Genomic DNA, 27,516 nt, shown 5'->3' on the forward strand with positions numbered 1-27,516 from the left:
TTATCCATTTCTGATTGTTTATACTATTGCTTTCTTTGTAATATTATAACCAATTATATAACGGTTTTACTCTCTAAAAGTCAACTGTTTTCTTTTAATATTTATTGTTACTTTTGAAATAAATTAATTTTATCTGCTCTGTGACTCACTGGTGACCATTTCAGGGTGTAATCTGCCTTTCTCCCAAAGCTAGATGGGATAGGCTCCAGCTTTCCCGTAACCCTTGTGAGGATAAGTGGCTTGGATAATGATATGACGTGATATAAATTAATTTTCTGACTAAATTAACTGTTATTGTAAATTATGACTTTATTCTCGTTTTTTTTTTATCGTATTTTAACTTTATTTGGTACAATTTCAACATTTTCTCCAATACTGCAGCATTATTCATTTAAGTTATACACTTTTTTTCATCTTATGAATTGCAAAGTCAAAAAATTATGAACATTATCTTGTAATATTTCTACTTAAACATTTTTACTTTCCTCTCGAAATTCTGACGTTCTCATGGAATCAAGATATTTTCCCATTTTACTTGTTGGTGAAACTTAAATCTTGTAAAATGATGACTTTTTCGTTGTAATATTACTGCTTTATTAGCATTAAATTCAGAACCCAATAATACGACTTCATTTTGGAAAAATTTCAGACTTCTCTCATAAAAAGGCAACAATTTCCTTTTATCCCATACTATTACATTATTATTTTTCTCTGCAAATTAATTTTTGGTGGGGGTTAATTCTAACTTTATTTTTGTATAAATCAAACACTTTCTTGCTTTAAAACCATGCTTGTAAAATGATAACGGTTTTATATTTTTTTAAAATTAATAATTTAAACGGACTTTTTCCAAATCTTGACTTTTATCTTGTACTACTTTTATTCTTGAATTGTTGCTCGTGTTATTACATTTATCAAAACCTTGCAAAATGACACATTCACAGTCATAATATTTTGACTTAATTCTTGTATTTTTTTTTTTTTTGTGGTTCTGGGAAGTGGGAGTGGCAAAAAGTGAAACCTCCACTTGTTATCAAGAGACAGGGGGGGGGGGACATGAAAACAGTGACGAAAAAAAAAAAACGTCGAACCGGTTCAACAACAACAACAACAAAAAGTACTCTTTGTTTGCGATGCAGATACGAAACCCTGTTGTGCATTCACTCAAAAACGGAGACAGAAAGCGAAAGGTACTGGACTGAGCAATGTTCAAAGAAACGTGCAGTATCAGTATGACGAGGAGGATGTGAGGAAGTGCAGTATTAGTAACAACACTGACACGAGAACATTTCTAAAGAAATAAGAATAAGGAATCAGCTGGAAAGCATTGGCCTCACAGTTCTGAGGTCCCGGGTTCAAACCCGGACCTGCCTGTGTGGGTTTTCTCCGGGCGCTTCGGCTTCCTCCCACATCCCAAAAACATGCGACATTAATTAGACACTGTAAATTGTCGCGAGGTGTGATTGTGAGTGCGGCTGTTTGTCTCGACGTGCCCTGCAATTGGCTGGCGACCAGTTCAGGGTGTTCCCCGCCTCCTGCCCGTTGACAGCTGGGATAGGCTCCAGCACTCCCTGCGACCCTCGTGAGGATAAACGGCGAAGAAAATGGATGGATTGATATCCGTGTAACACAATTAACTAAACAACTCAAAAACAGGCCTTCTGTGATATTCTAAATATATTTTTTTTATGTGAGAGATCCCCACATGACAAGGAAACAAGAAATAAAATGGCAAGTGTGTCTTGAACCGATTAGTTGACCAGTCCACTTTAGTACGCCTCATCTTTTGTTGAATTTTGATTTTAGGCCCCATGAGCCAGGAAAAGGTCCATAGCCCACCACAGCTCCCAGCGCAGAAGAAACACTGCAACGAGTTAAATATGATAAAAAGATTAACAGTAACAGCAAGGTAGACGATAATGACTTCAAAACATCTTCTTTTCCTTTCGGCTTGTCCCGTTCGGGGTCGCCACAGCGTGTCACCTTTTTCCATCTAAGCCTATCTCGTGCATCTTCCTCTCTAACCCCAACTGCCCTCATGTCTTCCCTCACAACATCCATCAATCTTTTCTTTGGTCTTCCTCTCGCGCCGCCATCGTCAGCACCCTTCTACCAATATACTCACTCTCTCGCATCTGGACATGTCCAAACCATCGAAGTCTGCTCTCTCGAATCTTGTCTCCAAAACTTCCAACTTTGGCTGTCCCTCTAATGAGCTCATTTCTAATCCTGTCCAACCTGCTCACTCCGAGCGAGAACCTCAACATCTTCATTTCTGCCACCTCCAGTTCTGCTTCCTGTTGTCTCTTCAGTGCCACCGTCTAATCCCTACATCATGGCCAGCCTTACCGCTGTTTTATAAACTTTGCCCTTCATCCTAGCAGAGACTCTTCTTTCACATAACACACCAGACACCTTCCGCCAACTGTTCCCACCTGCTTGGACTCGTTTCTTCACTTCCTGGACACACTCACCATCGCTCTGGATTGTTGACCCCAAGTATTTGAAGTCGTCCACACTCGCTATCTCTACTCCCTGCAGCCTCGCTCTTCCCCCTCGGACAGACTTAAAGTTATATATACTAAAATCATGTAACACTATATGCCCACCCCCAACATTAGGATAAAATACCATAAATAATAAAAATGAACATATGGAGTTAAATAGGGTTAGGGTTAAATACAATAGAATCTAAAATAGGTAACTAAAACAAATATTAGTTAAAAGCTATCATTATAAAGGTGGTTCTCGAGCCTGTTTTTTTTAAAAAACAAGAATATTCTCTTCAGCCCTGAGGTCCTCCGGCAGTCTCATCGTCAAACAGAGGCCGTAAAACTAAGCGAGCGAAATTATACCGCGTACAAAAGTGCGACAAAACCAGCGCACCTCCATTTGTGCGCTCGGGCTAATCTTTCAGGGCCTTTGTTGGCTTTGTTGCGTTTTGGTCTGTGAGAAGAGCAGAACTGGGAGTTGAGACCGAAGTGTCATCTCCCCAACCATCCAATCAATGCATGAAAAAAATTAAATACCCACATAACAGATTTAAACCATGAGATTTAAACCAATCGTTCATCCATTTTCTATTGTGCTTGTTGCGCTGTTTAAGGTTGCGTGATTGGCCCTCGTCTGGCAGCATTCTTCACACAACGGCCGTATCAAAAGAAAGCGGGCGCACCCGAAACCAGCCACAGAACACCGAAACAGCAGTACAGAATCGAGGGAAGCTGAGAATTGGACCCCACGCATATGTGTGTGGCGGTCGGCGTGCAAATATGGGTCATATGCGTTAATCTGTCCAGCTGCTTCTTCTCCTCATTAGACCAGCTCAGACCGCAGAGGTGAGGGGTGGACGGATTAAGCGGGCAGCTGTGGAGGAGTGACCTTTGCTCCACAAGTGGAAAGTGGGGTGACGACCGTCCATCATTCGGGAGCGGGACATTTCTCAACATGGGTGGGAAATTCGAGTTCTACATTTCATCAAGGGAGTGAATTCGCCTTGGTCGTAGAACGATTGGGATCTTGTTTTTCCTACAAATCGAGTTTTGGAACACTGCATCTGTTAAATCGGAGGACAAATTAGACCATGACCATCCATCCATTTTCTTAGCCGCTTATCCTCACAAGGGTCGCGGGGAGCACTGGAGCCCATCCCAGCTATCAACGGGCAGGAGGGGCGGTACACCCTGAACAGGTTGCCAGTCAATCGCAGGGCACACAGAGACAAACAGATGCACTCACAATCGCACCTATGGGCAATTTAGAGTTTCCAATTAATGTCGGATGTTTTTGGGATGTGGGAGGAAACCGGAATGCCCGGAGAAAACCCACGTAGGCACGGGGAGAACATGCAAACTGCACACAGGCGGGTCCGTAGAAATGTGAGGCCGACGCTTTCCAGAAAATCCACCGTGCCGCCCACTCTAAATGTCCGTCCATCCATTTTCTTTGCTGCTTATCCTCACACGGGTCGCGAGGCGTGCTGGAGCCTATCCCAGCTGTCAACTGGCAGGACGCGGGGTACACCCTGAACTGGTCGCCAGCCAATCGCACGGCACCCATTCTAAATCTATTCAAGTAATTTGTCGGAGGACTACTTTTTACTTTTCCTTGAGTCACATCATTTTGAAGTACCGTATTTTCCGCACTATAAGCCGCACCTAAGAACCTTTAATTTTCTCAAAAGCTGACAGTGCGCCTTATATATGGATCATTATTGAGCCTTTAGCGCAGCCCATCTGATGGATGCATAATGTAACCCCAGCCTCTACTGTCTATTCTATGCGCCTTATAATGCGGAAAATACAGTAACAGTACTCTTAGTACTCGTACTACATTTAGCCACCTCTGACTAAAGCGTAAACAACAAGAAGTCACAGTGACATTGTTGCATGAGTGGAGGGTGGGCGTGTTGTCGAATTGTGCGTCATCTGCTCGCTCGAGTAACGGTGGTCCGGTCGCTCTATTGGATTAGAGGAGGGATTTCACTGCGGCATTAAGCTGACAGGACAGCAGCCGGGCTGGGCTACACGGGCTGGACTCAAACCGAGTTGGGTCGTAAGCGCCTGACACGCTGACTCCTCTGCTTCACCGCTGTCAGGATGAACCTGTTCTGCTTCTCATTGGTAAGAAATTACACTTGTGTGTGTGTGCGTTATCTGATTATCTTTTTTTTTTTTTGTGCAGAGGAGGTGTGGCATTCAAAGGGTGCATGGGACATAATTGGAGTCCTGCTGTACTGAGAGATGCTAAAAAAAAAAGTTACTGTTAAAAAGCGGATATAGCTAAAGTATTTTGTGTGTATACTACATAGCACTATTATTTACATTTGTGTAGACTACCGTACAGTATATCCTAAGAGTGCCAAATGACATTATGTACAACAGCATAATAAGAGTGGTATTGAGTATAATAAGTATCAAAATGTGTATAATCACAAATCCTTAATAAGATTATAATCGTGAAAAACGAATTGAGAAAAAAAAACAAATGTAATTATTTCAGTTCAACACTTTGGTCCTACTGTTTACCTACGAAAGTACACAGTTTCTTAAACGAAATTCAATTATGGAGACTTATATTAAATATCATCTTACGTTCTTTGGTCTTTAATGACAATTAAGATTAGTGTTAACTCTCACATGCAATCACTCTGCAATGTTGAGCGCCTCCATGTTTATGTTTTTATTGTTTCACGATAAAACTGCTTTTTTTTTTTTTGACTGAACTCTAGACTTGTTAATACACAGGTCATATTGTTTATTATTATTACAAAAAAATGTGGTTCTACAAATGAACTTATAGACAGGTCCACCTTGCCCACTTATTGCAGAAATTAATATAGTTTATTTAGCGACTAGACAGGGGGGTAAAATATTACACACGACTCTTGTGCAGTGCAAACTCTGACATATTACAACATGAATAGTGCACTTGTCTTACATTGTTGGATCTTTGTAAAAACAGACTTTGTGGTAATTAGTAGCATCACAGCGTGGACATTTTTAATAAATACTTATCTCCTCTTGGTTAACAGCCAAGAATGCTAAATAATTGAGGAATTAAACATTCGTTACATTGTCGCCGTGCACCGAAACTTGTGGCCCGAAGTGCACGCTTACACGTGGCTTGTTCTCATCTGTGCACAGATGTTGGGGTTGTGCATCAGTTACGAAGATTACTCTCTAACCCCTGGCTAGATTGTCTTCTGTGTTATCACGTGCACTATTATTATTAAAAAAAAAATGACCAAAATACTAGACAGGACGTGGATATTGATTAAGACGCTGGTAATGAGGATGGATATAGGTTATCCATTTTTTAAAACTGGTTATGTTCCTCGAAGGAATGCTGAACGAGCCAAACACATTTTTAATCTATTCTCAAATCTCTTTGGAGGAATTTCAATCCATCTCGACACCACAGCTTTGGAGCAAGCAGCGTTCGCATTAATATCCATATCCAATCTTCAATATGATTTGATTCTGTGTCGCGTTCCGACGGCGTCGGCGAACACGCGCTGCTTCGCGGAACGCACACCGTTCCGTGCTGCTGGTTGACCTGGAAGCGGTTCTGAATTCGGGATAGATTAAAAGTTGAAGTCGAGTGCGAAGCTCGGGGAATGAAAGCAAAACCATTCAACCTTTGAAGTCGAGCGACAGACACATCGTGACATGCCGTAATTATAATGTATCTGCTTGGTAATATTCATATTTGTAGTCAAGCGATGTGTCAGAATCAGAATCAGATTTAATGGCCAAGGAATCGGTGCCGCCCTGCTTTGACATTCACGTTGATTACTGAGAAGAAGAACAAAGAAATGAGATAGTCTACAATATATAATAATAATATTAAATGGACTAATAGGATATGAGGGTGTGTCCCAACAATGAACTGAAGTGTAAAAAAAAATATGCGTGATTCAGTAAAATAGGATTTAAGTGGATAGGAGTCCAAATTTCAAGTATTTATAAAAACAATTAACATCTCATTTTCATTGTATGTATTTGTATATTTTTATCTGGCCCATTCGGGACAAAGTCGATAACCGTCATGGTGTTCCCACTAAGTGCACTAGTTTACTAGCTTAATGCTAACACACAAAGCAAAACCCCCAAGATCGGTTGAGTAATAGAATCTCTGTTGAGGTATTATAACACATTAATCAACCGATAGTGGAACACAAACACAACAATAATTTCACGGGGCATATATTCTTTATCCTCTGCGAGAAACCACTAATGTGACAGCAGTAGCTCATTCGGAATGCTGCGGCTAAGGTTCTGACCAGAACAAAGGAGTCAGAACCTCTACAGTCAGCTTCAGAAGAGATTTTTTTTTAAGTTATGGTGCTGCTCCATAAATCACTCAACGATTTAGATTCTGCAGAGAGAGTTCTTGAATTGTACTATTATTTTTCTCTTGATTTTAAATATTTACAAGGTGTTTTTCTTTGCTTTTAAATGCTTTTAATAATTTAAAGCACATTAGGTTGCTTTGTGTATGAAATGCACGTCATAAATGTGCTTTGCTCACTTGCTTATAGTAGTTGTGAAACTCTTCTTCGTTTGTGCCTCTGTCTGCATTATACTGCCTCCTGGTGGCCATGGCGGAAACACTAAAGAGCACAATGTGGGGTTGTGATGGATTAATAAAAATTTCATTTCATTTGGAAAATATGTTTGAGATACATGTGTTTTGAGTGGGTAAAGATACAGATTTATGTCATTGTATGATTCCTCGTGTATTTAGCTGCAATATCATTTCATATTTCCCAAAAGGTTGTTTTTTGCCTGTGCCATCACTGGTAACCTCACAAAGCCAAAAAACAAGCAAAACAACTTCTGGAGTTAACAATTTGGGTGCTCACTGAGTAGAGACATCACAAATAAGATTTGAACTCCAAACCGTACCACTTTTGCAGCATTCTCTACTAAGGATAAGCAGTACAGAAAATGGATGGATGTATTATATCATCAGTTGCGCATGCACCACTAAAATGATTATTTGCTCATTTCGTATGACTCTGCCTTCCACCGACTGTACAGCCCCCTCCCCACAAGTATAACCTTAAAAAGCTGCTTGACGTCCCACCCACGCCCGTCGGATTTAGCACATAGACGAGATTAAATCCATTCATAAAATAGAGTAGGGTGGGGAAAAACAAAAAAATCCGCAAAAATTGCTCCATACTGTCTACCAGAAGGATGAGCGCGATCTCATGCCCCTCCTCCCGCCAACCTCGAAGCAATTCATTTTTTACCACAAAAACAAATAATTGAACCCTTTGGCAAACAATGGATTTCCATTAGGACGGTAAGGACAAATGTTTATGAAGTACATTTTTAATAAATGAGTTCTGCTTTGATGCTTATACAGCTGAAGGAAAAAACTGGTCCTCGTGTCAACTCTCAAAACACTTTCAAAAACTCTATGATGCATGCTAGTAAACAAAAAAGAAATTTGATCCTTCAAAGACGTCCATCCATTTTCTTCGCCGCTTATCCTCACAAGGGACACGGGAGTGCTGGAGGCAGGGTACACCATGAACTGGTCGCCACCCAATTGCAGGCCACATAGAGACAAACAGCCGCACTCACAATCACACTTATGCGCAATTTAGTGTGTCCAATGAATGTTGCATATTTTTGAGATGTGGGAGGAAACCGGAGTGCCTGGAGAAAACCCACGCATGCACATGGAGAACATGCAAACTACACACGGGCGATTCGGGGAATGAACCCGGAACCTCCGAACTCCGAGGCCAACGCGCTAATTCACAGGTGTCAAACTCAAGGACCGGGGGCCAGATCCGGCCCGCCAAATGTTTTTATGTGGCCCGCAAAGTCATGTTTCAACTTCCATAGTAAGTAAGTTTCTTTCGGCTTGTCCCTTTCGGGGTCGCCACAGCGTGTCATCTCAGATGAACGCACATATGTTTGGCACAATTTTTACGCCGGATGCCCTTCCTGACGCAACCCTTCTCAGGGAGTGGAGGCCCCAGTGGGATACGAACCCACAACCCCTGGTTTATCAAACCAGTGCTCTAACCACTGCTCGGGCCATCCAACCTCTCTCTCTCTCTCTCGGTAATGATCCTTCCGCAGGTTCACCTACGGAAACCTTGTTACGACTTTTACTTCCTCTAGATAGTCAAGTTTGATCGTCTTCTCGGCGCGGCCAGGGCGACCCCGCGCGGGGCCGATCCGAGGACCTCACTAAACCATCCAATCGGTAGTAGCGACGGGCGGTGTGTATGTGCAAATATTCCAAATCGTCACATCATAAATGAAAATATTGAGATATTGCAAGCATTTTTGTGTGACCAAATCCCAGCAAGAGTTGAATAACCCATTTTGCATGATTTCCGATTCCAAAACCAGTTCATAAATTTGATCCGTGATTACGATGAGGCGTTTGATTTTTATGGTTTCAGTCATAACGCCCCTTCAGGAGAAACTTGACCTACAATGCGGCCTGTGACAAAAAATGAGTTTGACACCCCTGCTCTAACTCAACACATCAATTTCCAAATACCATATGCAAAACAATGATTTCATCTGAAGAAAAAGGCCCAAACCTAATTAAAAATCACAATCTACATTGACTATGTGACAAAATTACAATTAAATTTGTATGTCTATACTGTATGTACATGCCACCAGGAGGGTTCGATGGACAGCCTGTATGAGGCCGCCGGCGACAGCCCCCCTCAACCCGTTCCGAGGCGCTCGTGCAGCCCGGCGCTTCTGCTCGACGACGACGTGAGGTGGAAGGGTTCCGGGAGGTCAATTTCCATGGTGAGAGGCCCTCGAGTACCCGGGGAATTTGGAAAGCTCTGCGTACCGGCCCGCAAGGGTTCCCCGCGGGGTTTGCCCGCCCCAAAAAAAGGGGAAGGGAGCAAAGCACCACTCGGAGGGAATTGACGCGGAAGCAGCGGCTAATCAGATTGAATCGAATAAAACGGAGCTCATTATGAAACTTTCACAGTGAAAACGTTGCAGATGCAGACAATGAGTCCACTTCCCGTCATTTCGTGTCATGTACTTTATGTCAAGTCTTCTCATGTAATTATGTCATTTCATGGTTCCAACAATGTGCCAAGTTACACAAAGTCGCCTGCAAATGCAACAGGAAGCCAAATGACGTGACGCTGCGCTGAAGTGGTGGGCCGATTGCCGTTGTCTTGATCTGACAACAATTTATCATATCATCGCTCATAGAATGACTTTTGACTCATGCAATTGTTTGGAAGTAACATGTTTCATAAATGGTTTTAATAATAGTTCCTTTTTTTTTTTTTGCATTTCAAATGCTCTCAAAGGCTGAATGGTGATACAAATGCTCCAGTAAATGTACCTTTGTGCATATTATCACAAAAATTGCAATAGATTTCTGCCACTGCTCTACATATACTGTACTACTTTTGTATTTCTGCATTTTATTTCCAAGTAACTGTTCGATAGAGGCTCGTAATTTTTAACATAAAGTAACATTAACTGTCATATTTTACACCAGGAAATGACAATGAGGCCAGGCACCAGCGCTCAGAAAAAGAAACGAAGGTAAGCTACCAGTACATATACAGTACCAAAACATATTGCGTTTTGCTTTCAAAGGCAAATATGAATATCATATATTATTTGTGTTTTATGACACAGGCTGAATTGTATTTGCATTATAATCGAACCTTTTTGGAATGTGCGTGCAGACAGGCAAGCAAAAGCGGTTTTCCCCACAAGGCTCGAAAGCCTCGCCGTTGATGTTCTCTAGACGCTAATACTGAAAATCTCGCGGCGCAGCAGTCTGCTTCTTAACAAGCGACCCTGTTCCACCACATCCTGTCTGCAACGTCACTGAAAGTCACAAAGTGCAAGTTATAAAGATTTAGTTCTTCATAGTCAGGGTAATACAGAATATAGATCAAGCCGATGATGGCTTTGGGATCGTTCAACTAAGCGGATTGGAAGCCCACCTATAAAAGTCGCCCAGACTCTACTGCTACCATTATTTCGAAGAATCACTCCCTTCTGTGTGTGTTTTTTTTTAAACCACCTAATAAATACGCAGTTCAAAATACATACCAGAATTTTAAATGAATACTAGCATGTAAAAAGACAATACAGGTAACTGATGCGTCTGTTTACCGTACTTTCAGAACACAAGTATCCAAATCCTCATCAGACAACGAAGCGCTGGGTGAGTTCAATCAGTTCACTTTTTTTGAACTGTTGTTTTAACATGAAATACATTTTAAAACCATAAATACAGTGGAACCTTTCATGTTGGATATTTTTCCAAAAAGAAATCAAGGAAAAGTAAGTAATTAAGTAATCCACTAAGTAAGTAATCCACTATAATTCATAAAACCTGCCAAAGCTGTACGGGCAAAGTTTTAGTCACATTTTTTTCGACAAATGTTACAAGTGTTTAAACAAGAAAACCACTTTTCAAAATAAGGATGCTAAAAGAGAAAGACATCTAATGGTAAATTGCAAAGATGTGTACAACAGTGATGCCTCGGTTCTCGACCACAATCCGTTCCAGAAAACGGATCGAGAAGTGATTTGTTCAAAAACCGAATCGATGTTTCCCATTACAATGAATGGAAAAAGAAATAATGCATTCCAAGCCTAAAAAATTGGGCTTTTTAAAGCATTTTTTTAAGCGTTTCCTGATAATAAACTGCATAGTAGAAATACAGGTATAGTTGAAATACTTTATATAAAAAAAAGAATTTAAGAAATGTATTTATTTTTATTTGTATTTTTTATTTTTTTTCCAATTTTCATTGGAAAACAGAAGCAAAAATAATCTTGAAATGTTTGTTTGAAAACTGATTTGTTCGAAAACGGGGACGTTTGAGAACCGAGGCTTTACTGTCGTTGCATAAGTTCAAAAACAAGTTAACCGCTTAAAACATTGAAAAAAAATGTAGCAGAAATAATTCATTGTAGAGGTTCCGCTATTTTCAGATTAAACCCAGAAATGAGCGACTCTGCTGACTTTCCACGTTTGACCGTGCTCAGTTGATCCCGACTTCCCAACTAAAATCCTCAACATTTGTGATTTGTTCCCCGCTGCTAAACAGATAACGCCGTTTGTAATGTGGCCGTTTGGAAGGCCGCCAATGGCCCAGAAGATTTACGAGTCGTCCCCATTGCCAACAATCACAATGAAGGTAAATGGGGAATAAATCAGTTAAGCTGAACTGTAGGTCAATGTTCATTTGGGCTCTCCGCGGGGTGCTGCTCTTCCCCCCCCCCCCCCCGCCTTCACATTTTAATCAAAACTGTTGAGAACTCTGTAACGTGGAATAATTATCTATTACAGCAAACACAAATAAAACGACATTTACTAAAGTGCTCAGGATGATCAGTAAAAATGGCTCAATGGACGCCAATTTTATGTGGCAAATAGGTGATTGAAAAACAGAATATATGTGCATGAATGTGAGGGGCGGAGGAGGAAGAGTGAAGCTCCAGGGAGAAGAGATGGCCAGGGTGGACGACTTCAAATACTTGGGGTCAGCAATACAGAGGAATGGAGAGTGTGACAAGGAAGTGAAGAAACGGGTCTAAGCGGGGTGGAACAGTTGGCGGAAGGTGTCTGGTGTTCTATGTGACAGAAGAGTCTCCGCCAGGATGAAGGGCAAAGTTTATAAAACAGTGGTGAGGCCGGCCATGATGTACGGATTAGGAACAGGAAGCAGAACTGGAGGTGGCAGAAATGAAGATGATGAGGTTCTCTACAGGGGTGAGCAGGTTGGATAGGATTAGAAATGAGACCATGAGAGGGACAGCCAAAGTTGGATGTTTTGGAGACAAGGTTCAAGAGAGGAGACTTCGATGGTTTGGACATGTTCAGAGGTGAGAGAGTGAGGAAATTGGTAGGAGGACGGTAAGGATGGAGCTACCAGGGAAGAGAGCGAGAGGAAGTTGTGAGGGAGGACATGAAGTGTTAGAGGGTGTTAGAGAGGAAGATGCACGAGATAGGCTTAGATGGAATAAGATGGCACGCTGTGGCGATCCCAAACGGGACAAGCCGAAAGGAAAAGAAGAAATGGGTGATTGTTTACTTTTCAAAACTCTCTTTTTTTTGTAGAGCTGAAGAAGATGAAGCATAGAGGTGACGGCAAAGGAGGGAAATCAGCCCATCATTCGGGTACCAAAAAGAGGGACAAAAATTGCCCAAGTCAGGTAAACCAGTTCGTGTTTTGAGTTGGTTTAAAAACTTCTGTCAATAAAATACAATTGTCTGGGTGTTGGTTGCATGGGTTAATACAACACTGTGTGGGCTCTGATTGGTCAAATAAGACGCGATTCAGTCAAACCGACCAACGAATCTCTGATAAAGATGTCACGACCTTTTTGTGCATCGGCCAGACGCATAACTTACAAAATCAGCTTGAATTCAGTCCGATTGCCATCTAATTTGTGTTACAGTAAAATATAAACTATTTTACGAGAGTATGCCCAGATAAAACACAAGTCTGCAAGAGAGATCTTTATCCGCTAAAACCACTCTACCGACGGTTTCACTTTAGCATCACACTTGGTCCACGACATGAAGACTTTTGTCTCTTTTTCTATCTATTTCTAAACTGTTGGAAAGTATACGCCATAAAAATCCCTCAACATGCGTGAAAGACTTGGGGAAAAATCTCACAAGTGTAATTATACCAGATAGCGGAAATATACTGTAAATATTACATTTTCCTATTTCTTTTTGTGAATGTATACTTTTTTAAAGTGAATAAAATATGCATCGGGGCTGTAAATGTCAATAATACTGTAACATATACAGGTAAATAATTTATTGTACAGTATACTCAAAGTTCCAAAGCAACCAGCCAATGGATTAAAAGTTCATATTCATTACAACCTTTTTGTGTCTGTCTCTGGCGGGTAAAATTAATTCAATGTAAATGCTGATTGGGTTTTAATACAGTGCAGATGGTCCGAAGAGCGCCGTGGCTCTGTGTAATCTCTGAGCCACATGCCAGAGCAAGAGAAAGGGCTTAGAGCCCTCGTGGCAGGTCACCTAGCCTCCATTCCTACTAAAGCTCATAATAGTAAGAAGCAAACAAAGCCGTGGATAAGCAACAGCCAAATTTTAAATTGATTTTTTTTTTTTATGTCTGTCTTTCTGTGCTTCTTTTCAGAAGATCAACACCAAAGGTGCGGCAACAGAATTGAAACCAGCGGCAAAAAGGAACCCAAAACTTGGGAAGAAACAGACTGGAAAGAATGGAAAAGAGGGAACAAAGAAAAGTCACAATACTACAGGTAAAAGTTTTTCCAACTAAAATGGCCCTCAGAAGAACACCAAATATGTCATGATCATAAAAATCCAATCTTGCATATGCCCAATTTACTCCGCGAGTGTTCCTTTTCCACTGAATCATAGCCATAAGGTTTGACTTGAATTTACACATTAGTTTCGGTAAAAAACAGGCACAACAAGATAATATTTGTAGTACGCGGTCACGCGAGGAATCCAAGCACACCAAGCCGATAACGTATGTATTTTGGACTCGTTGATGAAGCAAATTTGTAATCGTAGCTCTGATTGTAATCTTGGACAATGCGTGGCTCGGAAAGAGTATTGTTAGAAACGTGACAGGTTGCTACCAATCTATGCGGAACGTGGCAATTTCTCAACAACCCGTCATCCAATTTTCAAAATTGCAAGTGCCTTGGACAAGATAAATGTCAATTTGGGGAAATTTGATCAGGTTGCTGGCATTATACCCCACAGTCCCGACGCTGCTGCGGTGATCAATGTCACTGCTTCCGTCTCGTATCAGAATAAAATGCAGTACACACCACATGACACAACTAAAGAAGACCTTTGTTCTTTCTTGTTGATGTTGTTTATTAGCATCGCAAGTTTTGACTCATGATTTTAATGAGGCATTTTATAAATCTAGACAACGGTAAATGCCCTCTTATTCTCCGGATCCCCATCAAAATCAAATTTGTAATGTTTGATCCTCAGCTGCTCAAGATTAATGGACATCAATTTGCATTTTTTTACATGTACTGGAAAAACATGGACAATTATTACATATTAATAACACCGGTTGAGTCTGAAAAAGGCCAAATTGAAAATACAGGGAGTCCTCGGGTTAAGACAGTCTCGACCCAAGACGTTTGGAATTTACAACGCACGTCCCCGTCCGCCATTTTGTCTGGCTAATGCTTGTCGCCGGGAGTATCTTCGCATTTTTCGCCCTCTTTTTTAGACGTTATCGTCCCAAAGAACAAAGCTGTGTCTTTTAGGAATGCTTCTGCAGCCAAGAGAAAATCCATTACTATGGAAACGAAGCTCAAAATCATGAAAAGATTGGAGAACGGAGAGACACCAAAACCGCCAAGGCTTCAGTCGGTCGACCGTGGTGACAATTATTAAAGACAAAGCCCGTAGTTTACCACATATGAAGGGTTCCGTTCTTCTGTCGGATACAATGATCACAAAACAAGGTTCTTTGATACTTGTCGAGATGGAGAGGGTTGAAGACCGGGTTCCTTAGCAATAGCTAAGCGCAGCCTCCCCTTCTTCTTCTCCATCCACCTCTCAGGAGTAATACAAAGCACGTCATCTTGTTTATTTCAATATATTCGTTTTCTATACAGAGTATTTTGATTGTAAATTCTGACTTTAATGCTGGAATCCGACTTAAGTCCAAATTCCAGTTAAGTCACAACTCTAGGAACGGTCCTCAGTCGTAGACCAAGGACTCCCTGTACTGTGCGCCAGTGTTGTATAACAGGGGCGTCAAACTAATTTTTCTCTTGGGCCGCATTGTAGTTACAGTTTCCCTCAGAGGGCCGTTATGACTCTGAAAGCAGAACAATCATTGTGTTGTTGTCACCTTTAGTTTTCTGTCTTCGGGAACTAACGTTATTTACATCTTCTATTGTCTTCAGGGCACCCGGCAGCAGGACCTTCAAGTCCCCCCACGGAGCCACACTACCTGGATGTGCTCTACAGGTGCGACAGGAGGATCTACCTGGGAAAGTCCTCCACCCTTCCCACGCAGGAAAACACAACTCCGGGCCCCGACATGATCAGCTCGTCTGGTGGTGCGACACCTACTCACTATCACAATCACAGCCAAAACCAGCGCTGGAGCAACCCGGCTGACAAATGTCCCGGTTGGGGCACCGTGGAGCACACGTGCCGCAGGCCGCTCACGGAGTACCGCGTGTCTTCCGACGACTTCAGCCTGCTTCGCGGGGACAAGATGCATGAGCAGGAAAACAAGGACGGCGGCCCGAGTACGAACTGTAAAAACCCGACTCCCTCAAATGTGACGCGGTCCATCACTGAATTGGATCTGTCAGAACCAAACGTAAGTCTCCAGAAAAGTACCAAGCAACATATCTATTTGACATTTGAGCTTTTTCTTAGCCACACGTTCACTGCCACTTGTTGTTGGATGGACGTCATTAGATGACCATATATGACCACATGAGCCCACATGACCAGACCTGCTCGGCTGTTTGAATGAAAGACAAACTGTCTTTTCAGGGTCATCCACACAAACACTCATTTGCTTTACTTTTTAAGTAAACATGGGTTGTTTAGGTGACTGTTCATGAAACTTTGCGTAGATGTACCTTTATGAAGGGATGATGTTTGTCTTTCATGGCCAGAAGGTTTTATCAAAAGTCATACAAAAGCAGGAAACCCCAAGCAAAGTATTTTTTTTCCTCAGTGAGAAAATCTTCCACTTAGATGAACGACATACATGGAAAGTCGTGTTACTATCATGGAATCTCAGCCATGCTCCAATTCGTCACTGCCTGCGTCATCCGCTTTAACAAACCAACCCCTCCCTCAAATAAGTGCTTCTGCTGTCATCACCAGGATGGAAGTGAGGTAGTCTGGTAGTAAATTTTACTTCAATTCATAGATATTAAATAGGTAAATACTGACACTGTGAACTCTAGCCACAACAATAGCGCCTATTGCTAGTAAACAGTCCCTTTGATGACATAAAATGAAGACGCTTTACTGCATATTCCAAACGAGCCCTTTGTATCTTTAGTACCAATTAGCATTACGATAAATTTTGACATGTGGCCGTTGCAGTGTTATGTGCCTCCATGTTTATTAGCTGGGCAGCAATGCACCACATCCATCCATCCATCCATCCATCCATTTTGTACCGCTTCTCCGGCAGGGATACCCAGACTTCCTTTCCCCAGCCACTTCTTCCAGCTCTTCCGGAGGGATCCCGAGGCATTCCCAGGCCAGCCGAGAGACGTAATCTCTCCGGCGTGTCCTGGGTCGTCCCCCGGGGTCTCTCTCCGGTGGGACATGCCCGGAACACCGCACCAGGGAGGCGTCCGGGAAGCATCCGGATCAGATGCCCCAGCCACCTCATCTGGCTCCTCTCAATGCGGAGGAGCAGGGGCTGGACACTGAGCCCCTCCCGGATGGCCGAGCTTGTCACCCTATCTCTAATGCAACACATTTGTTCTGCAAAGTTTATTTGAATTGGATCATACCAGTAACACTGTTGGTTAAAATATCCATCCATCCATTTTCTTTGCCACTTATCCTCACGAGGGTCGCTGGAGCCTATCCCAGCTGTCAACGGGCTGGAGGAAGGGTACACCCTGAACTGGTTGCCAGCCTAATCAAGTATGTGCTTGGTTGTTATCTTTTGGAAATACCAGTTTACAAGCAAGCCGTTCTCATAGACAAAGTTCAAAGCGCACGATATGGAAAAACAGTCAAAACAAATCTAAATGACTTCCCTGTGGATTACCGTGAAAAATTGATTGGAAAACCCAGGGGTTAGGCAAATTGTTTGGTCTTTAGAATCCTTCATTTTTTACAAGTGAATGGTTCAAATGCTATCTACTGAGGACATCAGTTAGTCCACAGCAAAAAGCTCTTAAATGCGTCATGACGCTTCATAAAAGGAGAAGATTGAACAAAGTGACAAGTGACAGACGGGAAAGGATTTCGACAGAACAAAGTTACCACTTCGAGGATCCGCACTTCCTCAAACACAGAGTCAAACATTAAGAAACGAATAGAAAAGAGGCTGAAAATCCTTTGGCATCATGTAACCTTAACTCGGTTCCACAAAGCTATGACAAAAAAGGACAAGTTTGTGAAATACTGAACTTTTCCCAAATGTACTTTTTCTAGTTTTATGTGGACGGAAAAAAAAAGGTAAATATGTAGAAATGCTAACCAATGCAGTTCAAATTAAAAAAATAAACAATTGGAAAAAGAGCAGATAACTCGACTCAGCGTTGCAGCAATTTGTGTTTACCCTGATGCACACCACATCCTTGTTTGTAAAGGATGGCATAAAACGATGGGGTGAACCATTCTTCTTGGACACAAAACTGAGTGACAAAAGGCCACTTTATATTCCCGCGGTCCCAACGCCAGCAATGGTGGCATTGCATCACATGACCTACGCATTGCCCCGCCCACCACTTCTACATAGCTTGTGCGCGATTGGCTGGGCACCGTCCCAGGGTGGAGTCCAGACGCCAGCACACTTGTGACCCTTTCGGTCTCTCCTGTGAGTGATTCAGAGAATGGAGGCAGGGATGGCTCCCAGACTAGCAAGACTCATTCAAAATAAACTCCCCTTAAAATGTGACGAAATCACGGAGCGACAACCTGCAACTTTTTCTTGGTTGAAGGAAGTTTGTCGAGTCAACTGTCTGACGACCGGTCCAGGGCGTACACCACAATTCAACCATAAAATACAAGGGATCGACCGGCAGTGTTCATTAGTCGAGAGAATGCTTCCAACGTACACTATTTTCCGCACTATAAGGCGCACAACATTGTAAGGCGCATAGAATCATAATCATAGAATACAGTAGAGGCTGGGATTACGTTATGTATCCATTAGATGGAGCTGCACTAAAGGCTCAATATTGATCCATATGTAAGGCGCACCGGAGTATAAGGCGCGCCGTCAACTTTTGGGAAAATTAAAGGCTTTCAGGTGCGCCTTATAGTGCGAAGAATACGGTACGTTAAACTCTGAGAAGAAGCGATATTAATGGTATCTAACCAAAGTAAAAATACAATACAACAAAACAACCACGTGATTCACCTCAAGCCTCATTTGGCCCCTAAACTAAATGCAACAGTTCCCGTATATGATGTCGATGTTTTCGTCGAGCGGCGCCGCAAAGCCTCAATTTTCCACTTTCAAAAGCGATTCTGCAACAGCAGACACAAAAACTCAGTTGCTTCACATCCTGTGTGTTGCAAGGCAGTCACACGCACAGCCCCGCACTCGGCTCTCGAGTCAGGAGACCCTCCCCGAAAAAAAAATTTGAAGAAGACAAGAATCGAGATTGAGACTTGAAAATGTTGCAGAGGGCAGCTTCCAATGTGTCCGACAAAACAAAGAGCAGCAAACCGAAGGTAGGAGGGGACGCTGTCAATTTAATATACCGGCGAATAGAAATTATATTCATATTTGAACTCTTGAAAATTTTCAGACGAGGGCTTTAGAATTAAACCCTCCAACTGGCCTGTTGGTATTTTGGGATGGCGGAAGATGTTGTTCAGCCCGCTGCGGCATTAAAATCAATCCACAGAGGACAATCGAGGAGTGTGCGGCTCATATTTGACCCGGGATTTTTCCGGGGATTACTCGCTTTACATAATTATTCGCTGCTCTGTTGTGCAGATGACGGAAGGGTCTGGGAGAGATTATAATGACCATTTGTTTGATGGAAAATTGGAGCAAAAACGTATTAAAATTGGGAGTGAAAGGGAAGCAAGCTTGAGTGCGTCATGGTAACTCTGTTTATTGTATTAGATAATTCATAAAAAGCCATCACAACGTGTTACGTACTCACTGGCCACATCATTAGGTACACCATGGACAATGTAATGACATCAACACATGAGTTGCATTGAAAATATTTTTATAAATCGACAAGTGGTGTGGGATTGCTCTACAAATAAACTGGGATCGCATTCTTTTAATTCGGTATTATTCGCTTTATAAAAAGGTCAAAATATTAGAAACACCTCCGTATTATTATAGTCCACCCCAACGACCGTCTTCGTCGATTTCAGAATGTAAGCCCGTGCGGTTTGTTTTGACGATTCAAAAACTAATAAGTAATGTCATCCACAGCGCTCGACAAGCTTTGGGAGATTTGAAGGTCTCAGACATAATCCTGCCAAAGCAGAGGAGAATGGAACAAATACGGTTTGTACAGTTCACTTTTCAGGCAGGGAGATTCATTCATGCTGCGTATCCTCAGTAGGGTCGATTTAGCCTTAAAATAAAATCACACATTCTTCACAGAAATCTGTTTTTATCTACGAGTTCCCTTTCCCTCATAAAAATATATGACAATTACAGTAGAAGGTTCGTTTTTGGTTTTTTTCCCCTTTACGGTATTTGATTTGTTTCCCTAAAGACAAGGCAAGCTTTAAAAGTTTTCCCGAGTTATTTTTTGAGATATGAACTGCATCAACTTCAATGAAATAATTGTTATAAGAGTAGTTTTGTTTTTTTTGCTTTCGCTGTATGAAATTCAACTGGCTACAATTCACTGCCTAAAATTCACCGTCTGCGCCACCAGGCAGAACAGCCAGCCAATCGCATTGACGCTTACTCAGTCACGTGAGGTCACATACTAAGAAAGCGTAACTGGATTGGCTGGCTGTTCTGTCCTGACCTGAAGTAACCCTACCTGGTGGTACAGACGGTGAATTTTAGACAGGGAATTGTATGGAAGTAGATTAGTGCCACCAGGATTTTAATTTGAGATGTAAAGCGATCACATTTTCAATGGTTGTATTTCAGTGGAACTTTTCAATGTTAATAATTCAACCGGATACAATTTGCTGTCTGAAATTCACCGTCTGTGCCACCAGGCAGGGTTACTTCAGGTCAGAGCCGAACAGCCAGCCAATCCAGTTACGCTTTCTTAGCATGTGACGTCACGTGATGAAGAAAGCGCAACTGCGATTGGCTGGGTGTTCTCCCTGTTGGCACAGACGGTGAATTTTAGCGAAATGTACCAACGATTGAAAATGTGATCACTTTACATTTCAAATACTGGTGGCACTAATCTACTTCCATAGATGTGCCTTTTGTCAAAAAGTGTATTAATAATTTAACATAGTCAAACTTCATGTCTCGACTGGCCCGTGCGTATAAGAGTAAACCACCTTTCTGTCATATGAAAAACAATGTGGAAATTATTTAGAAATATTTTTTAGAAAAACAACATTTTAAAGGGGAAGATTAAGATTCATATTCTCTTTGTTATTTTCGGAAAATTAGCTAAATTTCCACAAAAACGTGTTTTCACAGCTACCTGAAGAATGTGAGAGCTTGGAGGCAAACAAGTCTGCTGGGATTGGGAAGAAAATGAAGACCATTTCACTGACCATGCGCAGAAAAATGGGCAAAAAACACGCCAAATCCTTTTCCGAGGAGACGGTGAGCTTCCCTAACACGTAGCACAATATTGACTTTTATCCTATTGGGTAAAAATGTGCTGCAATGAACATTTTCATCGTTTCTTCGTGACAGTGTAATGACACAGAGACTGAGGGGACACCGGCACCTGAAAAGAACTCGACAAGGGCTAGCAACTCTTTGGAAAGTCTTTACAGCGGCCAAAGTTCCTCAAGTACGCTTAAAAATCACATCACATGATACTATCCGTACAGGAAAAGTTTTTGCTCAACTAGCGAGATGTTTATTAGTTTTGTTTTTATTTTTTCTGCCTCACATAATGCGTCTTCGGTCTGAGCATGCGCAAAGTATGACAGAGTCACACAGTAATGGCGGAACATGGTACGGAAGTCCTATTTTTTTATACTTCTCCAGCGAAATGTACAGTGAAGCTGTATTACTCACCAAAGTCTTGGAATGTGACACATAAACTACGATGAAGGGCATTATTAACTTAAAGAAATATTGGATTTTAAAAAATGAGATGACGAGCAACTCTTGCCCATGATATTTGTGTGAAAACGTAACGCCATCTACCGGCCTGGCATGCGTATTGCTGCACTTTGCAGAAACATAAGCGCGTCTGCCGTATTGAATGCGGCAAATATGCTTAGTGAACTAATGCAAGTCGCTGGACTTGGACGACATAAAGCGACGTTCTACTAAGTTTACAAAATGAATGCCTCTCAATAATCTTGTGTATTTAATATGTGCGATAACCAGATCCTGGAATGTAGACGTGACAGTGTAGTTACATTTAAAAAAAAAAAAAATTGCCACAGTGAGATGCAAAATATGTAATGAGCCTTGGTTTTTGCTTGTCGTGGCTTCAGGTGGTGTAACCAGCGAGTCCATCAGTTCTGGTCAGAGGGACAGTCTGAGGTTGGAGGAGGACGGCTCCTATCAGGGTCAGTTCTGCGGCAGAGCTCGTGTCCACACAGACTTCGTCCCCAGCCCTTACGACACGGACTCCCTCAAACTCAAGGTCTGATACGCGTCTTTTATACGATGTAATGATCTTGTGCCAACTGCAAAACCAACTGGCGCCATCCAAATATGGATTTTCCATTGTTGTTCCAGGCTGGTGACATCATCAGCATCATCAGTAAGCCTCCGATGGGCATCTGGACAGGGATGCTCAACAACAGGGTGGGAAACTTCAAGTTTATCTACGTGGACGTTTTGGTGGAGGAGGAAAAAGAAAAGGAAGAAGGAGAAGAAGAAGACGATGAGAATGACGATTCGCCCAAGATACGACAACAGAAAGTGTGCCAAAGACCTCGACCCAAAACGTTGCTGGAGTTATTGGAGCGATTAAATCTGGAGGTGAGGACGCTGACATTTGTGGAGGGTTTAGCATGTATGGTCCCTTGTTGGTCTCCTCACTGACGCTTTGCCGGCTTTAGTGCCTTCATTCAGTTTCCGTGATTTGACAGCGAGAGAGTGACTATATTGGCGGAAGGGTGCTGAGGATGGAGCTCCCAGGCAAAAGAGCGAGAGGAAGACCAAAGAGAAGGTTTATGGATGTGGTGAGGGAAGACATGAGGGCAGTTGGGGTTAGAGAGGAAGATGCAGGAGATAGGCTAAGATGGCAAAAGATGACACGCTGTGGCGACCCCTAACGGGACAAGCCGAAAGGAAAAGAAGAAGAAGAAGAAGCAAAGCTCCTAGGTGTTATGGGTGCGTCCTTTATCTGTGTTAGCTATGATGTCGTTCTATGTTTTTAGATTATTAGTTGTCTCACCTCTCCTAGGTGTTATGGGTGGGTCCTTTATCACTGTTATCTATGATATTCTATGTTTATAGAATATTGGTTGTCTCACCTCTCCTAGGTGTTATGGTTGGGTCCTTTATCTGTGTTAGCTATGATGTCGTTCTATGTTTTTAGATTATTGTTTGTCGCAAAGCTCCTAGGTGTTATGGGTGGGTCCTTTATCTGTGTTAGCTATGATGTCGTTCTATGTTTTTAGATTATTAGTTGTCTCACCTCTCCTAGGTGTTATGGGTGGGTCCTTTATCACTGTTATCTATGATATTCTATGTTTATAGAATATTGGTTGTCTCACCTCTCCTAGGTGTTATGGGTGGGTCCTTTATCCGTGTTATCTATGATATTCTATGTTTTTAGATTATTGGTTGTCGCACCGCTCCTAGGTGTTATGGTTGGGTCCTTTATCTGCGTTATCCATGATGTTGTTCTATGTTTTTACCTGCGGCGGTCTATGATAGCCTCTCGCTGTGTTACATGTCCTCGGACTCCAATAAACGCTCGTAGCTACAGAAACCTGTGTGATCTCTTACGCACGCAAAAGACGCCAGTAGCATTTACAGTTTTTTTGAAAACACGGAAGCACACCGTCTCTGCTGCTCAGCCTACTTCTACTTCCTAGTTCACCTGACACCGCCCCTCTCTGCTCTTAAAGGGGTACACGCATAATTACAAACAAAACACCCGCAACTTTATATCTGCGGGCATGACTGACCACACCCGTAGATTTTTTTAAATGTGAATGACAGAGTTCCGAGAACATAATGTTGACGTGTGCCCTCTCCCAGGAGTACGCTTCTGCTCTGCTGCTCAACGGCTACCAGACGGTGGAGGACCTCACCCACCTCCAGGAAAAACATCTCATCGAGCTCAACGTCAAAGACCCCGAGCACAGACGCAAGTTGCTGGCTGCGTCCCAGTCTCACTACTCAGAAGGTCGGCAACACACACACACAAACACAGCACCAAACACAATAAATTAATAAATCAAAATCAATAACCCTATGACACTTAATATAGTGTCTTCAATAGTTTATCATACTAGCCGTTAGTCTGGTGAGTCACAGACTAGTGAGTCCAGACTAGTCCCTAAATAGCATTCAAAAGGATAAGATCCGAGTAACACCAAATAAAGTTCTGATGTTCTAGTACAGGGGTGTCAAACTCATTTTTCATGCGGGCCACATTGTGGTTCCGGTTTCCCCCAAATATTTAATTGTCTCTTCATATTTACATAATCAATTTATGAACTAGTTTTGGAATCAGAAAACATTTTTTTTTCAACCATTCCCGTTTGATAACACAAAAATGCTTGTAATGCCTTACAGTTTGAAATTTTAGTACATATTTTTACAAGAATCGTGGAAATTGACACTCTAGATTTGGCTTCGCGGGCCACATAAAATGATGTGGCGGGCCAGTTCTGGCCCCCGGGCCTTGAGTTTGACACCGTTTGTTCTAGTAGCCCCCGCAACCCTGAACAGGAAGAGCAGCATTGAGAACCGATGAATGGATGTTCTTGGAGTTTTTTTTTTCACACGTTTTTTTTTTTTTAGACAGGGTGTTGGAAATTACGAGCAGTTCCAAAAAAATCTTCTTTTGGGAGCAAAAAACTCTCATGGGATTCAAATTTTTTTTTAAAGCCATTGTTATTTGTTGAAAACCCCGGCAACTCCGACTTGCAAAAAAAAAAAAAAAAAAACCCATATAGGCAATGGGAGAACATGCAAACTCCGCTCGGGCGAGGATTTATTTGAACCGGGGTCGTCAGAACTGTGAGGCAGATGTGCTAAACAATTGTCCACTGTGCAGTACAGTCTAACTAAAAATATGTTTGCCATCATATTACTTATTACATGACCCTCAGATTACTGATAGGAAAGCGTCTCTCCGCTCCTGCTAAAACCAAGATTTTAACCACTTGAATAAACATCCAGTCTCTAAAACTTCCCCCATAGTTAGTTGGAAATGTTTTTGACACCTTCAAATGTAATACGCCAGACCAAAGTTGTGATGTAGGCTTTACAGGAAGTAGAAACCGGATCTCCCCATTCCGAGTGTGGACGTGGAGCAAAACCGCTTGGTTAGCTCGAGTCTTGCTTTTTGTTCTGCCACACTGAACCCGCGCAGATGGCAACTTGTTTGTCGCATGTCGGTCATTTTACCAGCTGGGACTCCATTCGGGTAGTAACTTGGCAACCTTGGCAAAATGATTAGGAAATTAGGAAAGAGATTTTTTTTGTACTCAAAAGTCACAGTCGGTCACAAAAGGTTGAAGGAGAGTTGTTAGCACATCTTCCTCACGGTTCTGATATTTGGGGTTCGAATCTGGGCTTTAGCATTGCTGTGTGGAGTTTACGTTTTCCCTGTCTTTCTTTTTTTTTTTTTTTTTTGTTTCTCGGGGTACTCCAGCTTCCTCAACATTCCATAAACATGTACCGCAATTTCCGGCCTACAAACCGCGACTTTTTTCACATGCTTTCAACCCTGGCTTTTATGCGGTGATGCGGCGCTAGCGTTAGCGCACCTGGTAATAAGCCTCGGTACACAGAGAGTATAACGCTAGCCCCAGGCTAATGCTAGCCCCATGCTTACACTACCGCCACACTCATGCTAGCCCCGCGCTAACGCTAGCCCCGTGCTAACACTAGCGCCACGCTAGCGTTAAACTCTTTCTGCGTACCGAGACTTATAACCAGGCGCGCTCTGTAAGCTAGGAATTACGGTATGTTAGGTGCTTTGAAGATTCTAAAGTTGCCATAAATATGAATAGAGGTCGCAAGTTAGTCTCAAATCTTTGTAAACAAGTTTTGAGTCAAGTCTCAAGTCAAGACATCCAAGTCCCGAGTCAAGTCGCAAGTCCTACGCTTTGAGTTTGGAGTCCTTTTACCATTGAAATCAGTTACCGTAATTCCCGGCCTACAGAGCGCACCAGAGTACATTTGTAAAGGAAATACAAGTTGGTACATACATAACCCGCAGTTGTGTAAAAGCCGCAAGTGCGCGCATTGAAAATCACATTGAAGCACGAGATATTTACAAAGAAATACGTTAGAGTATTAAAATAAATAGAGTTGAGTGCTAGCACTAATGCTAGCGCTGGGCTGACGCTAACAGGGCCGGTTGAAATAAAACTTACCGGTTACCAGTAAGTATCAGAGACAAACCAGTAACACAGCAGCAACACACTAGCACAGCGCTAACGCTAGGCAGCGCTAACAGGACCGGTAAAACTCACTTCCTCGGCACATATATCCAACCGGTCTCAATCTTACCTTTTCCACTCGAGTCCCCCCTTGCGGCCGTTATAAAAAATGCACAAATTAGCTGCATCACCGCATAAACCGCAGGGTTGAAAGCGTGTGGGGAAAAAAACGCGGCTTGTAGGCCGGAAATTACGGTACTAAAACTGCTTTCCGCCGTCTCAAGAACATATCCAGTGTGAAGGCTTGCATGTGATCAGCAGACCAGACTTTTATCTCAAGTAGACTTGACTATTGTAACGGTCTTCTGACTGGACTCTTCAAAAAAGCATTAAACAGCTGCAGTTCGGGTTCTGACGACAACAAAGAGGTTTGAGCAAGTCTTTACACTGGCTTCCAGTCAGCTTTAGAATAGATTTGAAAGTTCTGCCACTGGTCTATGATTAAATAGTTCAGGGTGTACCTCGCCTCCTGCTCGAAGATAGCTGGGATAGGCTCAAAAGCACTCCCCCCCGACCCTCGTGAGGATAACACGAGAGAGAATGAATGGATACAAATTCCAGAGGACAAATAAATACCCTGTGTGTTGGTTACATTATTCAACCATATTTCCAGTTTATATTTCAGTGCAATTGTGACTTTTGTGCCCCCCTCCCCAAAGGTGACGACGTCAAAGACGCAGAAGAGAGCAAATCCTCAGGCGGCCCGCAGGAGGAAGACAGCGACTGTCCTCGGGACTCGGGCTGCTTCATCCCGTCCGAGTGCTCCGACAGCAAGGAGGACGCAGACCAGCTCACGCACGCCGCGGCTTCTTAAAATTTGTACGCATCCAAAGGACGCATCCGTTTAAAAAGTGTGACCGAGCCACGTGGATACTTACAAATGTTACCACGTGCAGAATCGCTCTCGATTTTGGTTTTGGTGATATACTGTACTTGACATCATATCGTCACATTTTCAACAATAATCACCATGTCGTTCTTGTTTCTCTGGTGTTTATTTCTGTGAGATTGTGTTCAAAATCACCACTTTATCGTATTTATTTCATTCGGAATCATCGTGTATTTTTACGTCTTTATTCTGTCGTTGCAGACTCCCACATGACACCCTGTCGACATTTATTGTGACCTTTATTTTCTATGAATAAAGTGATGAATGGAATATTTTGTTGGGATGGGATTGGGATAATGTATGAAATCCAAAGTTGCCTTTGTGTATACTGTATTCCTATTTTACTTTGCAGTAAATAAATGTGCTTGTAAGAATGGTATGGAGAGACAATAGTGTATTAATGTGAATATAACTGTAAATAATTGGTAAACTGCCAACTTCATTGAGTTCAAATATTATTGTTTTTACAGTTCTGAAAACACTGGACAAATGTCAGTGAAAATAATAATGAAAATCACATTTATTCTAATAATGTAAATTAACTTTTTAAACAAAGTAAAACAAAGATCCTTTTAACATTATTTTAAATGAATTATTTTTTTTATTGAAGACGATTTAATGGGAATTAAATATATTTACTAATAATTTAATAAGAAATTGCACATTTTTAATTTGTA

The 27,516-nt window shown here is 42.1% G+C and overlaps 2 protein-coding genes across 2 annotated transcripts; both read left to right on the forward strand.

Moving 5' to 3' along the window:
- Positions 1-4,506: 4,506 nt before the first annotated feature.
- Positions 4,507-16,008, forward strand: LOC133504929 (uncharacterized). The gene is made up of 9 exons (XM_061827670.1): positions 4,507-4,622; positions 9,162-9,296; positions 10,015-10,061; positions 10,655-10,695; positions 11,588-11,677; positions 12,601-12,695; positions 13,661-13,784; positions 15,429-15,853; positions 15,955-16,008. The coding sequence occupies exons 1-9, from the start codon at positions 4,599-4,601 to the stop codon at positions 16,006-16,008; spliced, it is 1,035 nt and encodes a 344-aa protein (XP_061683654.1). The 5' UTR covers positions 4,507-4,598.
- Positions 16,009-18,758: 2,750 nt separating this feature from the next.
- LOC133504599 (SAM domain-containing protein SAMSN-1-like) lies at positions 18,759-27,217 on the forward strand. The gene is made up of 8 exons (XM_061827010.1): positions 18,759-18,915; positions 19,640-19,714; positions 20,831-20,959; positions 21,053-21,152; positions 21,811-21,962; positions 22,058-22,303; positions 23,534-23,681; positions 26,610-27,217. Exons 1-8 carry the CDS (start codon positions 18,859-18,861, stop codon positions 26,762-26,764), a joined length of 1,062 nt encoding a protein of 353 aa, XP_061682994.1. The 5' UTR covers positions 18,759-18,858; the 3' UTR covers positions 26,765-27,217.
- Positions 27,218-27,516: the final 299 nt, after the last annotated feature.

This window comes from Syngnathoides biaculeatus, chromosome 8 (assembly GCF_019802595.1).
Source record: "Syngnathoides biaculeatus isolate LvHL_M chromosome 8, ASM1980259v1, whole genome shotgun sequence".
NCBI classification, from domain to species: Eukaryota; Metazoa; Chordata; class Actinopteri; order Syngnathiformes; family Syngnathidae; genus Syngnathoides; species Syngnathoides biaculeatus.

Coding starts and splice junctions, on each gene's coding strand:
- LOC133504929 (XM_061827670.1), top strand. CDS start 4,599: ATGAACCTGTTCTGCTTCTCATTG. Junction 10,062..10,654: donor GCTCAGAAAAAGAAACGAAG/GTAAGCTACCAG, acceptor CCGTACTTTCAG/AACACAAGTATCCAAATCCT. Junction 13,785..15,428: donor GAAAAGTCACAATACTACAG/GTAAAAGTTTTT, acceptor TATTGTCTTCAG/GGCACCCGGCAGCAGGACCT.
- LOC133504599 (XM_061827010.1), top strand. CDS start 18,859: ATGTTGCAGAGGGCAGCTTCCAATGTGTCCGACAAAACAAAGAGCAGC. Junction 21,153..21,810: donor CAGCGGCCAAAGTTCCTCAA/GTACGCTTAAAA, acceptor TCGTGGCTTCAG/GTGGTGTAACCAGCGAGTCC. Junction 22,304..23,533: donor TGGAGCGATTAAATCTGGAG/GTGAGGACGCTG, acceptor GCCCTCTCCCAG/GAGTACGCTTCTGCTCTGCT.